At 42.1% G+C, this 16,784-nt stretch overlaps 3 protein-coding genes across 3 annotated transcripts; all 3 read right to left on the reverse strand.

Annotated features, from left to right (window-relative positions):
* Positions 1 to 2,849: 2,849 nt before the first annotated feature.
* LOC311488751 (trace amine-associated receptor 13c-like) lies at positions 2,850 to 4,617 on the reverse strand (the record flags this gene model as incomplete). The annotated part of the gene is made up of 2 exons (XM_084545602.1): positions 2,850 to 4,155; positions 4,436 to 4,617. The coding sequence occupies 2 exons, from the start codon at positions 4,615 to 4,617 to the stop codon at positions 3,336 to 3,338; spliced, it is 1,002 nt and encodes a 333-aa protein (XP_084401728.1). The 3' UTR covers positions 2,850 to 3,335.
* A 1,561-nt stretch (positions 4,618 to 6,178) lies between these two features.
* Positions 6,179 to 10,061, reverse strand: LOC311488320 (trace amine-associated receptor 13c-like). Its single transcript, XM_084544949.1, has 2 exons — positions 8,686 to 10,061; positions 6,179 to 8,410 (listed from the first exon to the last, which is right to left on the reverse strand). Exons 1-2 carry the CDS (start codon positions 8,856 to 8,858, stop codon positions 7,597 to 7,599), a joined length of 987 nt encoding a protein of 328 aa, XP_084401075.1. The 5' UTR covers positions 8,859 to 10,061; the 3' UTR covers positions 6,179 to 7,596.
* A 3,476-nt stretch (positions 10,062 to 13,537) lies between these two features.
* On the reverse strand, positions 13,538 to 15,556 carry LOC311488318 (trace amine-associated receptor 13c-like). Its single transcript, XM_084544947.1, has 2 exons — positions 14,724 to 15,556; positions 13,538 to 14,384 (listed from the first exon to the last, which is right to left on the reverse strand). The coding sequence occupies exons 1-2, from the start codon at positions 14,894 to 14,896 to the stop codon at positions 13,568 to 13,570; spliced, it is 990 nt and encodes a 329-aa protein (XP_084401073.1). The 5' UTR covers positions 14,897 to 15,556; the 3' UTR covers positions 13,538 to 13,567.
* Between the last annotated feature and the right edge of the window lie 1,228 nt (positions 15,557 to 16,784).

Genomic DNA, 16,784 nt, shown 5'->3' on the forward strand with positions numbered 1-16,784 from the left:
CGGCACCTGTGGAGGGGTATTCCGACCATTCCAGTCACTGTGTCAGTTCCCCTCCCCCTTAACTCCGACTGAAGTCAGCTTTATTGTCAATTCTGACATGTGCAACACATTCACAGGACTGAAATGTCTTTCCTCAAAGGCCTACAGTGCAGCAACTTAAACATAAAATGTGCAAATATGAGATTAAAAAGAGAAGAAGAAATATATATACACACATACATACAGGTCAGAGTCCTGATTTAGTGTGTGCAGGGAGCAGAATGGGGAGAGGGGGCAGAGCAGGTAGAGAGTTGAGCTTCCTGACAGCCTGGTGGATGAAGCTGTCCTTGAGTCTGCTGGTCCTGGCGCTGTACCACACAGTGATGCAGCTGGTCAAGCTACTCTCAATGGTGCCTCTGTAGAATGTGCACATGATGGGGACTGGTGCTCTGGCTTTCCTGAGTTTGCGGAGGAAGTAGAGGCACTGTTGGGTCTTCTTCACTTGATGTGATGCGTGATCAGCCATTCAAAGCACTTCATGAGAATGGGAGTAAGTGGAGCAAGTGAAGAAATGGGCTATCCTTTCTGGAGTGCTGCCTCTTGGCCTCTCTGATGCCCTTTGGACAGGTTGGCCCTAGCTGTCCTCAACCCCACCTTGTCAGCTATGAAGGCACCGTTTCGAGCCTTCGGGAGCCTGTAGACCTAGTCTGGCTTTCGTCAGACTAAGTTCAATTTTTGAACTTAGTCTGGGGAGTCTGCCATGTAATTTCTACTGCACAAGAGGCGTGAACAACGGGCATAGTTCAAATGACTCTGTACGCAATTGGATAGTCATTCACCAATCAGACCATCGATCCGGGTGACGTACTTTGCAGAGCGACGCGAAACTCGGCAAACACGTCTTTCTTTTGTATGAATTCTTCCAGTGCAAGTTTCTGTTCCATTTTCAAAGAAAACTTGCCTTTGAAATCTTTTAAAACAGCAGCGACAGCGGCGTCGACGGATAGCCGTGCTCTGGTGGCTGCCATGTTTCATGTAAACAACAAGCTGCTTGCCGACTTTACCGTCACTTCTCTGACGTCAGCGCGCCAGGCGGATAAGCCCGTTTGTGATTGGCTCTAGAAAAAGTGGATCGGCTGCAGGAGAAATGAATGTGTGGGTTTCCAGACTGATCTGCAGGGCGGAAAGAATCCGCCGTCAGATCAGGCTGGCGAAAGCCAGACTACTGTAGACCTCCCCTGTCAGCCATGGCTCTGTGTACTCCTGGAGGTCTGTAGTGTTGTTGTGCATTGCAGCCTGCTTGAACATATTCCAGTCGATGGTACTGAAACAGTTTTGACGTGCCTCTGAAGACCCTTCCGGCCACACCCGTACCTGCTTCTGAACTGGTTTGGTGACTTTAACCAGTGGTCTGCTGGCATCAGCATAACAGTGATGTGGTCAGAGACACCGAGGTGGGGGAGGGGGAGGGCCTTGTAGGCTCTTCTCTCTGTGGTATAAACATGGTCCAATGTGTTTTTCCTCATGTAGGAAAGTCAATGTGTTGGTGTATTTTGGGAAACACAGTGTTTGGGTCGGCGTGGTTGAAGTCCCCAGCCAGGATTAGTCCCCACAAAACTGCTGGACCAGGCAACATACTTGGGAGAGTACTGAAAGACTATGTAGATCATGTTATCATCTGAAAGAGGTCTTCACAGACACCTCACTGAGTGAAACAGTTGCAACTGAATGCTTTAAGACCTCCACCATCACACCAGTGCCAAAGAAGTATCCTGCAGTGTGCTGGAATGACTTCCACCCTGTTGCATTGACTCAAATTGTGAAGTGCTTTGAACGACTAGTCACCACCTGGATTTAACTAAGCAAATAGGTACGAGCTTCCTATTGGATAATTACTGCATGGGCGATTATCTTTCAGCTTTCAGGATAGTAGGAACCATCGTCTTCGAGGAAGAAATGTGGTCACAAAAAATCGTAAATAAATCAAATCGAAGAAAAACAACAGTAGAACTCAGGGCTATGTTTAATAGTAAAAGTATTTCCACATGTACAATGTGAAGGGAACTCAAGGGATTGGGACCGAACAGCTGTGTAGCCTTAAGAAAACCACTAATCAGTGAGGCTAACTGGAAAAAAAAGGCTTCAATTCGCTAGGGAGCATAAAGATTGGACTCTGGAGCAATGGAAGAAGGTCATGTGGTCTGATGAGTCCAGATTTACCCTGTTCCAGAGTGATGGGGCATCAGGGTAAGAAAGGAGGCAGATGAAGTGATGCACCCATCATGCCTAGTGTCTACTGTACAAGCCTGTGGGGGCAGTGCTATGATCTGGGGTTGCTGCAGCAACATTATGTGCCCAAAGAATGAGGTCAGCTAACATCAATGGATTGTTTTTTCCCTGATGGCACGGGCATATTCCAAGATGACAATGCCACCACAGAGTCCAGACCTTAACCCCATTGAGAATCTTTGGGATGTGCTGGATAAGGCTTTGTGCAGTGGTCAGACTCTCCCGTCATCAATACAAGATCTTGGTGAAAAACGAATGCAACACTGGATGGAAATAAATCTGGTGACATTGGAGAAGATTATAGAAACAATGCCACAGCAAATTTGTGCTGGAATCAAAGCCCAACGAAATATTAGAGTGTGTGAGTTTTTTTTTTTTCTTTTCTTTTTTTGGCCAGGCAGTGTAAATGTCAATGGCAACGACTCAACTTATCAGCTATGCAGTATTTTAAAACAAGTGACGGGTACCAGTTCCACACATTAAATCAGGGTTCAAACACACAAAAACACATTCCAAATCATGAGCACATGCAGAGCACGGTGTTGATGGTGTAAGGTACCGTGTGATACAGAATATTCCATTACATTCCATTACAGCATTACTGGCTTTGCATCTGACCCTGACGCATCAGGAAAACAAGAACAGCTATGTTAGAATGTTGTTCATGGACTTCAGCTCAGCATTCAACACCATCATCCCACAACACCTCATGAAAAAGCCTCTTGGGCCTCAACTCCTCCATCTGCAACTGAGTCCTGGACTTCCTAACCGATAGGAAAGCCTGCAATCAGTCACATTTGGCACACTCTGTCCACTGCTGTTTACCCTGCTGACCCACAACTCGACGAAGAAATCCAGCTCCAACCACACTAATGACACAACTGTAAGCAAATAATTAAAAGCTGAAAATCAACATCAGGACTACCAGGAAGGGGAAAAAAACAGCTTCTACTTAAAGACAAGTGGTTATACTTAAACTTTCTGAATGTGATCATTCTCTCACTGAACAACATGATTGTTTGAACATATAAATATTTGTACATTGAGCTGATCTCATTTCACATCCTCTACAGTATGTTGGCCTCACTGGAGCCAGGCTGCAGTATCTGCAGAGTGACAATGAGTTTAATAGCTTTTCTGAACCAGGGGTAAAACAGTGCATAGATGACAGGGTTCACACAGGAGTTAAAACAGAACAGATACAGGACAAAAGTCATAGATGAGCCACTGTCTGAGTCACTACCGGCAAGTGAGACACAATAATACGGGCAGAAACATATTAGAAAAACAACTACAAGAACACCAAGAGTCCTGGCTGCTTTCAGCTCAGATTTCTTGTTTGCTAGGGTCAATGAAACCTGGACTGAGACGGCTGTAACGTGAGAGCGCATGGCATGAGCCTGAGACACAGCCACCACAAATACTCTCGTGTACAGAACTATGATGACAGAGATGGGAGCAATAAAGGTTAAAACAAGATCAATAACTCCTGCAATGTAGCTGATTGAAATACCACAATCGCCGTAGCAGTATTTATCCTTGCCTGGTTGAGTCAAATCATCCTTTAAAATGAGAGCGGTGTAGAAAACAGAACAGAACCAACACAGACAAACACAGAGTTGAACTCTTTTCTCAGTGACTCTGGTGGGGTAATGCATGGGGTCACAAATTGCAACATAGCGGTCGACTGATATGAGCACCATGTCTCCTACCGAGACACTAGTAATCACGTAAGAGGCATAATTATACAGAGAACATGTGAGATCACCGAGAAACCAGCAGGTTGTTTTAAGGATTTCTCCAGGCATCACCAGGAGGCCGACAAGAAAATCTGAGACAGCCAGGGAGAGGAGGAGGATGTTAGTGGGAGTGTGGAGCCTCCTGCAGGGAGATACAAAAAACAATCAAACCAACAAATCATTATGACAAACAACCTAAACAACATTTCAAACAAATATGTGTTTGAATGTTTTCTGAAATTTCACATCTGAACCAGGTGAAGTGCAGAAACTTAACGCTACTGAGGTCACAGCAGACAGAAAATTAAGTTGATTACTGTAAAACATGATTCGAGTTGAGTAAAAATCTAATTTGTCCAGGTGCGACATCTATCATTGCTAGCTGAAAGACTGTTTCATTTTACAGCTACTGTAGATGTAATGCAAACTATCTCTGCCTGAAGTGAGAGACTGAGATGATGACGAGCAGGTTGAGAACCACAGTCAGCACAGAGATGGAGGACAGCACGATGTAAAGGAGCACAAGTTCAGAGTGAGGAGACGTTGGCTTTTTGCAGGAGGTGTTGAAGAGCAGTGGAAAGCAGAGGTCTGCTTCATCCTCATTCTCCATCTTCAGAGATTTGCAGCTCTTCCAGCTTTCTTAACAAGAAAGGATATGTAACCGGTGACTCTCTCACTTTAACCCTCTTCTATCTCCTTGGTCAAAACACATTGCCTTCCCTCCCTCACTCTGCCAAGGGAAAAGATCTGGATTTTTGCAATGTCTGTGCTGAATGATGAAATTAACTGAGACACACACACAATATTCAAACTAATCTAACTCAAGCCAAAGTGTGTGTGTGAGTGTAGGTGTTAGAATATGTGTGTGTTGGGTGCACACCAGAAAGATGCTTCTGCGTCTGTTTGAATTGATGCAGGACATGAACACGCGTCAGGTCAGAACAAATATATTAGTGAAGCGGGAGATTTGAGTCTCCCCTGAACATTTGTGGTTATATTACACATATGACTCTACATTTTACTCTGTTTCTTCACCAGACTGAGATGCGTGTCAATAACAGTCAGTGAGCGACCAGCCTAGTCAAGAATATAGAACTTACTACTGTGTTGGTCTCAAAGGGGTGCACTTAAAATAATGGCCATTTCTTGACAACTTGACTGAATACCAGGAAGACGCCTTCAGATCAGGAGAGAGAGCAGCCCTCAGGACAGCTAGGACTAACCTCCCCCATGGGAGGCAAAACATCAGCACACCCTGAAAATTAAAAACCACCTCACCAACACCAGAGACACACAGCACCTATGGAGGCGAACTTCAACCATCCCAGTCACCACCACAAGTCTGTGTCAATTCCCTTCCCTCCAAGACAGACTGAATGACTACAATGCACAGTTCAAAGCACTGAACTAAACCACTGCTCTTAAGCCCCCACAACCCAGCTACTACTTTAGTCAGGTTATGTGAAGAAGACCCTTTCTAAGATCAGTCCCCACGAGACCGCTGGACCAGACAACATACTTGGGAGAGTACTGAAAGATTATGCAGATCATCTGAAAGAGGTCTTCACAGACATCTTCAACACCTCTCTGAGTAAAACAGTTGAACCCGAGTGCTTTAAGACCTCCACCATCATACCAGTGCCAAAGAGGTCTCCTGCAGTGTGCTTGAATGACATCCACCTGGTTACACTGACTCATAGTGTGAAGTGCTTTGAACAACTAATCATACACCACATTAAAGCCAACCACCCACCAATGCTGGACCTCTTTTAGTTTGCCTGCCACTCTAACATTGTAAATAAGAAGCAGTCAGCTCTCCTCTCAGACAGTGTCATCAACTTAGTTTGTCTTAGTAGCTGGCTGAAAGAGGAGGAACAGGGCCACATTAATGTGGATAAATGTTCATTTCAACAAAACAACTTAACGCCTTCAACAGTTAAAAAAAAAAAAAAAAAAAAAGAGCCAAGACGTTAAGTGCATGTTCCCTTCTTTCTGGAGTCTGTTTGCTCATACAAAATGAATCGTGATTAATATAGGTTAAACATGAATGATGTTTAATTGTGATTGATCTAAATTAATCCACAGCAACCATGTGATTAATCTGATTAAAAAAAAAAAAAAGTCTTTTGACATCAATAATATATATAGCTATCAGAGGTTGCGCTAGACTTTGTCGTTGTCGGTCATTTTGACTGACAAAGTCATAAAAATCCTGTCATCTATTTCTACCCGTCACTTTAATTTGTTAAAATGATAATAAAGACATATTCAATAGCATTTAATTTTCATTAAAGTTTCATTAACTTTAAGTACTTTTTTCAGAATAGTATTGACTTTAAATGGTAGCCAAAAAAAAAAAAAAAGTTTCGGCTGCCAACACGTCTTGTCCGTACTCGGAACGGGACTGCTAGCGTAAATAGCACTTAGACGGTACCGTAGGGTTGAAGTGCTTTGGTGGTATGCAAATTCCATTTTGGTAGCCGTTAGGTTACATATATCAATAACAATAATTTTGTGATCCAGTCATCATTCATCGTGTCTTTAGCTTTTGTACTTACACTTATACTGTGTATTTGTACATATCAATTGCAGAGGAGAGTTGTTTGTACTAATAACAGTATACATTCATTCATATACGTTTTCAGTGTTGGATGTAAGCACAGGTGTGCTTTTCGGTGTTGTAATATATTGTAGTAGAGGTAGATAGAGCAGTGAATGTAGTAGTAGTAGTAGTAGTATGTAGTAGTATGAAGCACAGTAGGACTAGGATAAACAGTATTTCACACCTCCATATGTTTTCATGAACATACTGTGGAACTGACACGACTTGAATCTTGTTGTGTAATCTGAATGATTTAAAAACAATTTACAATGTTTTTTTAAACATTTTGAAATAGAAGATGAGATTTAAATACTTCAGCAAATGTACGTTATCATGGTTGTTGTTGTGACCGTGCCACTGAACAATAGCCGCCAAAAAAAAAGATCATTAATTGTGTGTCAGTTCACAGAATACATGAAAATGGGTGATTTGCCTTAAAGCAGCTCATGGTGATTAGGGTGACTTGGAACAGCAGTAAGTTTAAGATGAGAAAATAATTGCAGGCTTCACACGTGTTGAAAGAACCGAGGACGAAGGATGCTGATAAATCACTGAACGAGTCATTCCTGGGTAAAACATGCACAATAAAATAGGCAAAAGCACAAAAGACACACTACAAATAGTCTCCATTAGTCCTGGCTGCATTCAGTTCTTTACTTTTGATGATTACAACAGTCACAGTCCAGCTTTCAGTGACTTTGTCAATGTGAGAATGCATGACCCAAGCCTGAGACACAACCACATATTATGATGTCCTTAACTGGAAGGAAAAAAGTTTAAAACAATAACTCTTGAAATGTAGCTGATTATAATATGGTAAAATATGAAAGAAAATGCCCCTGTTAAATGGAAAAGCTGAAAATGAACAAGACTACTACTTGAAGACGAGCGATTAATCTGAAACTTTCTGAATGTGATCATTCTCTCACTGAACAACATGATCATTTGTAAATATTTGTATATTTAGCTGATCTCATTTCACATCCTCTACAGTATGTTGGCCTCACTGGAGCCAGGCTGCAGTATCTGCAGAGTGACAATGAGTTTAATAGCTTTTCTGAACCAGGGGTAAAACAGTGCATAGATGACAGGGTTCAGACAGGAGTTAAAATAGAACAGATACAGGACAAAAGTCATAGATGAGCCACTGTCTGAGTCATTACCGGCAAGTGAGACACAATAATACGGGCAGAAACATATTAGAAACACAACTACAAGAACACCAAGAGTCCTGGCTGCTTTCAACTCAGATTTCTTGTTTGCTAGAGTCAATGAAACCTGGACTGTGATGGCTGTAACGTGAGAGCGCATGGCATGAGCCTGAGACACAGCCACCACAAATACTCTCATGTACAGAACTATAATGACTGAGATGGGAGCAATAAAGGTTAAAACAACATCAATAACTCCTGCAATGTAGTTCATTGAAATACCACAATCGCCGTAGCAGAGTTTATTCTTGCCTGGTTGAGTCAGATCATCCTTTAAAATGAGAGAGGAGTAGAAAGCAGAACAGAACCAACACAGACAAACACAGAGTTGAACTATTTTCTCAGTGACTCTGGTGGGGTAATGCATGGGGTCACAAATTGCAACATAGCGGTCGACTGATATGAGCACCATGTCTCCTACCGAGACACTGGTAATCACGTAAGAGGCATAATTATACAGAGAACATGTGAGATCACCGAGAAACCAGCAGGTTGTTTTAAGGATTTCTCCCGGCATCAACAGGAGGCCGACCAGAAAATCTGAGATGGCCAGGGAGAGGAGGAGGATGTTAGTGGGAGTGTGGAGCCTCCTGCAGGGAGATACAAAGAAATAATTTTGATAAACACCCTAAACAACATTTCAAAAAATATGAGTTTGAATGTTTTCTGATCTTTCCCATCTGAACCAGGTGAATTACAGACACTTAAAGCTACTGAGGTCACAGCAGACAGAAAACTAAGTTGATTACTGTAAAACATGATTTGAGTTTTCAGTAAAAGTCTAATTTGTCCAGGTGCAACATCTATCATTGCTAGCTCAAAGACAGTTTACAGCTACTGTAGACGTAATGCAAACTATCTCTGCCTGAAGTGAGAGACTGAGATGATGACGAGCAGGTTGAGAACCACAGTCAGCACACAGGTGGAGGACAGCACGATGTGAAGGAGCACAAGTTCAGAGTGAGGAGATGTTGGCTTTTTGCAGGAGGTGTTGAAGAGCTGTGGAAAGCAGAGGTCTGCTTCATCCTCATTCTCCATCTTCAGAGATCTGCAGCACTTAACAAAAAAAGATATGTAACCGGTGACTCTCTCACTTTAACCCTCTTCTATCTCCTTGGTCAAAACACATTGCCTTCCCTCCCTCACTCTGCCAAGGGAAAAGATCTGGATTTTTGCAATGTCTGTGCTGAATGATGAAATTAAGTGAAACACACACACAATATTCAAACTAATCTAGCTCAAGCCAAAGTGTGTGTGTGAGTGTAGGTGTTAGAATATGTGTGTGTTGGGTGCACACCAGAAAGATGCTTCTGCGTCTGTTTGAATTGATGCAGGACATGAACACACGTCAGGTCAGAACAAATACATTAGTGAAGCGGGAGATTTGAGTCTCCCCTGAACATTTGTGGTTATATTTCACATGTGACTCTACATTTTACTCTGTTTCTTCACAAGACTGAGATGCGTGTCAATAACAGTGAGTGAGCGACCAGCCTAGTCAAGAATATAGAACTTACTACTGTGTTGGTCTCAAAGGGGTGCACTTAAAATAATGGCCATTTCTTGACAACTTGACTGAATACCAGGACGACGCCTTCCGATCAGGAGAGAGAGCAGCCCTCAGGACAGCTAGGACTAACCTCCCCCATGGGAGGCAAAACATCAGCACACCCTGAAAATTAAAAACCACCTCACCAACACCAGAGACACACAGCACCTATGGAGGCGAACTTCAACCATCCCAGTCACCACCACAAGTCTGTGTCAATTCCCTTCCCTCCAAGACAGACTGAATGACTACAATGCACGGTTCAAAGCACTGAACTAAACCACTGCTCTTAATCCCCCACAACCCAGCGACTCTGCCTTTACTTGGGTTATGTGAAGAAAACCCTTTCTAAGATCAGTCCCCACAAGGCTGCTGGACCAGACAACATAATTGGGAGAGTACTGGAAGATTATACAGATCATCTGAAAGAGGTCTTCACAGACATCTTCAACACCTCTCTGAGTTAATCAGTTGAACCCGAGTGCTTTAAGACCTCCACCATCATACCAGTGCCAAAGAGGTCTCCTGCAGTGTGCTTGAATGACATCCACCTGGTTACATTGACTCATAGTGTGAAGTGCTTTGAACAACTAATCATACACCACATTAAAGCCAACCACCCACCAATGCTGGACCTCTTTTAGTTTGCCTGCCACTCTAACATTGTAAATAAGAAGCAGTCAGCTCTCCTCTCAGACAGTGTCATCAACTTAGTTTGTCTTAGTAGCTGGCTGAAAGAGGAGGAACAGGGCCACATTAATGTGGATAAATGTTTATTTCAACAAAACAACTTGAAACAACTTAACGCCTTCAACAGTTTAAAAAAAAAAAAAAAAAAAAAAAAAAAGCCAAAAAGTTAAGTGCATGTTCCCTTCTTTCTGGAGTCTGTTTGCTCATGCAAAATAAATCGTGATTAACATAGATTAAAAATGAATGATGTTTAATTGTGATTAATCTAAATTAATCCACAGCAACCATGTGATTAATCTGATTTTTAAAAAAAATTGTCTTTTGACATCAATAATATATATAGCTCAATTTAAGATCGTACACCGGCTTCACTTCTCTAGGGATCGGTTGGCTGCCATCTATCCCAACACTGACCCTCATTGTTTGCGATGTCATCAAGGCATAGGTACTATTGGGCATATGTTCTGATCTTGCCCAGCATTGACAAATTTCTGGATCCAGATTTTTGAGGCTTTTACACATATATGTGGCAGGCCCATCTCACCTGACCCTATCACCACTGTCTTTGGTGTTACAGCTGGGGAGGTTCAGATCTCTATATCCCAAGCACGTGCCATTGCGTTTGCTTCACTCTTAGCTAGGAGACTTATTCTACGGCAATGGAAGTCTGCTAATCCCCCATCTTTCCTTTGCTGGGTAAAGGAAGTCCTTGCTTTTCTACCCCTAGAAAAACTTAGATACTCTAGGGGAAAATCCTCTGACAAATTTCATAACACCTGGAGTCCTTTCATACAATTCACAGACAATCTACCCTTCTCCTGATCCTCGACTGCACACAGGACAGCCAGTGTGGCAGGAAGCTTGGTGCAGTATAATTACATTATGTATAAGCAGTCACTAACAAAACTTATAGGGTGTCTTTCAGTATGTCAAATTTAGCCTCAAAGGTGGCAGACTTTTTTTATTTTTATTTTTTTAATTTTTTTTAAATTTCCTTTCTCTTTAACCTTGTATGTGTGTGTATTATGTGTCCCCTGGGGTGGGTGGGTGGGATCAGGGTTGTTGTTTGTAAAATTGTATTGTGAAAACTTTGAAAAATAAAGTTTTTAAAAAAAAACTAAAAATAATATATATAGCTATCAGAGGTTGCACTAGACTTTTTCGTTGTCGGTCATTCTGACTGACAAAGTCATAAAAATTCCGTCATAATCTATTTTTACCCGTCAGTTTAATTTTTTAAAATCACAATAAAGACATATTCAATAGCATTTAATTTTCATTAAAGTTTCATTAACTTTAAGCACTTTTTTCAGAACAGTATTGACTTTAAATGGTAACCAAAAAAAAAAAAAAAAAAAGTTTCGGCTGCCGACACGTCTTGTCCGTACTCAGAACAGGACTGCTAGCGTAAACCGCTCTTAGATGGTACCGTAGGGTTAAAGTGCTTCGGTGGTATGCAAATTCCATTTTGGTAGCCGTTAGCTGACGTGTGCATCAGTGTAATCGGTGTACCAGGAAATCATGCACCGACAAAAGTTCCGTGAAGTTTGGAACGCAAGCTGCGATGGGAGACAAGAGCCAATTAATAAGGTCACTCGCTACCAAGTGGTCAGGGGTGTGAATTGCAATCTGTCAAAATGACGGATGGCCTTCAGATTTTTCCGTCACATTTTAAAAAAAACGGTCAATGATGGAAAATATTCGGTTAACGCGAACCCTGATAGCTATAGATAGATAGATAGATAGATAGATAGATAGATAGATAGATACTTTATTGATCCCGCAGGAAATTCAAACATCCAGTAGCAGTAACATACATTGAACATACATTAGAGTTAACTTATATATATATATATATATATATATATCGATATATATAGATATATATAGATATATATAGATATATATACATATATATCTATATATATAGAGAGAGAGACAGATAGAGATATAATATTCTTCTACCTGAAACAACTAATGTTCTCTGTACACTGAATATTTCTCAATAACAATGTTCATTCACTACACAGATAGATCTTGGACCTGCGGTACAGTTACATATATCAATAACAATAATTTTGTGATCCAGTCATCATTCATCGTGTAGTTAGCTTTTGTACTTACACTTATACTGTGTATTTGTACATATCAATTACGGAGTACAGTTGTTTGTACTAATAACAGTATACATTCATTCATGTACGTTTTCAGTGTTGGATGTAAGCACAGGTGTGCTTTTCGGTGTTGTAATATATTGTAGTAGAGGTAGATAGAGCAGTGAATGTAGTAGTAGTAGTATGTAGCACAGTAGGACTAGGATAAACAGTATTTCACACCTCCATATGTTTTCATGAACATATTGTGGAAGTGACATGACTTGAATCTTGATGTTGTGTAATTTGAATGATTTAAAAACAATTTACAATGTTGTTTAAACATTTTGAAATAGAAGATGAGATTTAAATACTTCAGAAAATGTACATTATCATGGTTGTTGTTGTGACCGTGCCACTGAACAACAGCCGCCAAGAAAAAAGATTATTAACTGTGTGTCAGTTCACAGAATGAAAGTGGGTGATTTGCCTTAAAGCAGTTCATGGTGATTAGGGTGACTTGGAACAGCAGTAAGTTTAAGATGAGAAAATAATTGCAGGCTTCACAAGTGTTGAAAGAACCGAGGACGAAGGATGCTGATAAATCACTGAACGAGTCATTCCTGGATAAGAAACGCACAATAAAATAGGCAGAAGCACAAAAGACACACTACAAATAGTCTCCATTAGTCCTGGCTGCGTTCAGTTCTTTACTTTTGATGATTACAACAGTCACAGTCCAGCTTTCAGTGACTTTGGCAATGTGAGAATGCATGACCCAAGCCTGAGACACAACCACATATACAGAATTATGATGACCTTAACTGGAAGAAAAAAAGTTTAAAACAATAACTCCTGAAATGTAGCTGATTATAATATGGTAAAATATGAAAGAAAATGCGGGCGGCACAGTGGCGAGGTGGTTAGCACTGATGCCTCACACTGACAAGGTCCCGGGTTCGAATCCAAGGCTCTGTTCTGGCCTTTCTGTGTGATGTTTGCATGTTCTCCCTGTGTCTGCGTGGGTTCTCTCCAGGTACTCCAGCTTCCTCCCACCGTCCAAAGACATGCTGGTTAGGTTCATTGGTGATTCTAAATTGGCCGTAGGTGTGAGTGTGAGTGTGAATGGTTGTCTGTCTCTCTGTGTCCAGGGTGTACCCCTGCCTCTCGCCCGATGACAGCTGGGATAGGCTCCAGCAGACCCCCGCGACCCTTAACAGGAATAAGCGGGTACAGAAGAGGATTGAATGAATGAAAGGAAATGCCCCTGTTAAATGGAAAAGCTGAAAATGAACAAGACTACTACCTGAAGACGAGCGATTAATCTGAAACTTTCTGAATGTGATCATTCTCTCACTGAACAACATGATCATTTGTAAATATTTGTACATTGAGCTGATCTCATTTCACATCCTCTACAGTATGTTGGCCTCACTGGAGCCAGGCTGCAGTATCTGCAGAGTGACAATGAGTTTAATAGCTTTTCTGAACCAGGGGTAAAACAGTGCATAGATGACAGGGTTCAGACAGGAGTTAAAATAGAACATATAATGGACAAAACTCATAGATGGGCTACTGATCGATTCACTATTGGCAAGAGAGACACAGTAATACGGGCAGAAACTTATTAGAAACACAACTACAAGAACACCAAGAGTCCTGGCTGCTTTCAACTCAGATTTCTTTGTTGCCAGAGTCAATGAAACCTGGACTGAGACGGCTGTAACGTGAGAGCGCATGGCACGAGCCTGAGACACAGCCACCACAAATACTCTCATGTACAGAACTATGATGACAGTGATGGGAACAACAAAGGTTAAAACAACATCAATAACTCCTGCAATGTAAATTAGTGAAACATCACATTCTCCGTAGCAGGATTTATCCTTGCCTGGTTGAGTCAGATCATCCTTTAAAATGAGAGCGGTGTAGAAAACAGAACAGAGCCAACACAGACAAACACAGAGTTGAACTCTTTTCTCAGTGACTCTGGTGGGGTAATGCATGGGGTCACAAATTGCAACATAGCGGTCGACTGATATGAGCACCATGTCTCCAACCGAGACACTGGTAATCACATAAGAGGCATAATTATACAGAGAACATGTGAGATCACCGAGAAACCAGCAGGTTGTGTTTCGAATGATTTCTCCCGGCATCAACAGGAAGCCGACGAGGAAGTCTGTGATGGCCAGGGAGAGGAGGAGGATGTTAGTGGGAGTGTGGAGCCTCCTGCAGGGAGATACAAAAAATAATAATCAAATCGTCATGACAAACAACATAATCAATATTTCAAGTTAAAGTTAAAAGTCAAGTTAAAAAAAGTTAAAAAATTTCTAATCTTTCACATCTATACCAGGTGAAGTGCATACATTTAAAGCTACTGAAGTCAGCAGACAGCAGACAGAAAATTAAGTTGATTGTAACTGTAAAACATGATTAGAGTTTTCAGTAAAAGTGTAAGTGGAACATCTGGTCCAGGTGCAACATCCATCATTGCTAGCTCAAAGACAGTTTAGATTACATCCACAGTAGCTGTAAAATGAAAAAAATAAAATAAATAATCTCTGCCTGAAGTTAGAGACTGAGATGATGACGAGCAGGTTGAGAACCACAGTCATCACAGAGATGGAGGACAGCACGATGCGTTGGAGCACAAGTTCAGAGTGAGGAGACGTTGGCTTTTTGCAGGAGGTGTTGAAGAGCTGTGGAAAGCAGAGGTCTGCTTCGTCCTCGTTCTCCATCTTCAGAGATTTGCAGTTCTTCCAGCTTTCTTAACAAAAAAGGCTATGTAACTGATGAGTCTCTTACTTTAACCCTCCTCTTTCTCCATGGTCAAATCACACTGCTCTCCCTCTGCCAAGGAGAAAGATCCAGACATTTGCAATGTCTGAATATTGTGTGTGCGTCACACTTAATTTCATCATTCAGAACAAAGTAATCTAACTACAGCCAAAGAGTGTGTGTGAGTGTAGGTGTATGAATGTGTGTTGGGTGCACACTAGAAAGGTGTTTCTGCCTGTGTTTGAATAGATGCAAGACATGAACATATGTCAGGTCAGAACAAATACCTTAGTGAGTCTCTTCAACACTCTTTAAGACCTCCAGCATCATACCAGTGCCAAAGAAGTCTCCTGCAGTGTGCTTAAATTACCTCCATCCAGTTGCATTGACTCATATTGTGAAGTGCTTTGAACGACTCATCATGCACCACATTGAAGCCAACCACCCATTACCACCGGACATAGCGTTGGTTTCTCACTTAGAAAACATGTCAACGATCACTAGACAATATTTCTTGCCTTCACTCTGTGTCAATTCAATAAAGTCCATGTGCAAGTGATCAAATGGTTTGTTGGAATGTGGATGAGCGGTCTGTGGGGCCCGAATCCCTCTTCCCATTTTATTAGTGGCACAAATCACACAAATTTCTGAGCAAAATGGGAGAAACCTTTAGTAAAACAGTACCTCTGTATTTCTGTGACCATTCTGCCCTCTGACGCATTGTCACTACCACGTGTCAACTTCGCATAGTGAGGAAAAAGATATTTATGTAGACATGGCTTACTGTTGGGAAGAACAGTTGGCTTTTTTTTTTTTTTCATGCAGCTTTCTCTTGTGCGGTCACTCTCATTTTTACCTCTTATGCCAAGTCCTCTGATGCCTTCTTCAACTTTGACCCGGCCACACCCACATTCCTCAGGAGGCACTGGATGGATGTTCCAATGAATTCCCTGCGGCCAACCTCCACAGGACAGATGACAGTCGACCATCCCGCCTCTCAACACTCAGCTGTCACTTCGGTGTACTTCTCTTTTGTCTTGTCAAAAGCTAGGACTGGGGATGAGGAAGCTTAACCTTGCTTGAGGCATCTTCCACATGTCGGTCCATTTGATGGTCCTGTCAGTGACTCATTCCCAGGTTGTCCAACTTCCTTGCTGTCGCTGGCTTTGTGAGCGGATCTTATACTGCTCCTCCGTCCTGAGCACCTCTGCAACCACCAGGTCTTTCCTCTCCTTTTGTCTGGCTTTTGACCAAAACTTCTGACCAAAACCTGGCTCCCCACCCCAGGCTAGATCTTCCTGACTGTGTCCTGCTTACGATCGTATCGTACATCAGCTTGCTGATAGCCTGGTCGACTGCCTCTTCAGCCTTCCACTTGCGTCCTGTTCAGACTGGGGCGTCTGTGTTTTTTTACAGATGGATTGGTTGAGTCTCCCAGTTCTAGCTTAAGCCTTGCCTTCTCCTGTCCATAGCCCAGGTTGATCAACTTCAGTGGTAGCTGAGGCTGTGTTGGAAAGGCCAAGCCACTTGTGGATGAAGCTGTTGGCCTTGGCATCCATTTTCATTACTGTGGATGTTGTGATCTCACACAGTTTCAGCGGCCACATTAGGTGCTGGTAGAGGGGGAATTGGTAGCACCAGACCTTGAGCTTCCCTGGAATATGGCTTTTGTGGATCCTCTCCAGGCCCTCAGAGAGCTGTTTCATGGCAGTGGCAAGCATATGGTTGTCTGATAGATCGGCCGTATACAGTCTAATCAAACTTTGGACAGATTGTTCTGCCAGTAGTGGAATTCTTTCTCCATTCACTGTTAAGGAGATGGGATCATTCCTGGCTCCCTTCCGGATT

This window comes from Chelon labrosus (assembly GCF_963514085.1).
Source record: "Chelon labrosus genome assembly, chromosome: 5".
In the NCBI taxonomy this organism is placed as follows: domain Eukaryota; kingdom Metazoa; phylum Chordata; class Actinopteri; order Mugiliformes; family Mugilidae; genus Chelon; species Chelon labrosus.

Coding starts and splice junctions, on each gene's coding strand:
- LOC311488320 (XM_084544949.1), bottom strand. CDS start 8,858: ATGGAGAATGAGGATGAAGCAGACCTCTGCTTTCCACAGCTCTTCAAC. Junction 8,411..8,685: donor ATCTCAGTCTCTCACTTCAG/GCAGAGATAGTT, acceptor ATCTCCCTGCAG/GAGGCTCCACACTCCCACTA.
- LOC311488318 (XM_084544947.1), bottom strand. CDS start 14,896: ATGGAGAACGAGGACGAAGCAGACCTCTGCTTTCCACAGCTCTTCAAC. Junction 14,385..14,723: donor ATCTCAGTCTCTAACTTCAG/GCAGAGATTATT, acceptor ATCTCCCTGCAG/GAGGCTCCACACTCCCACTA.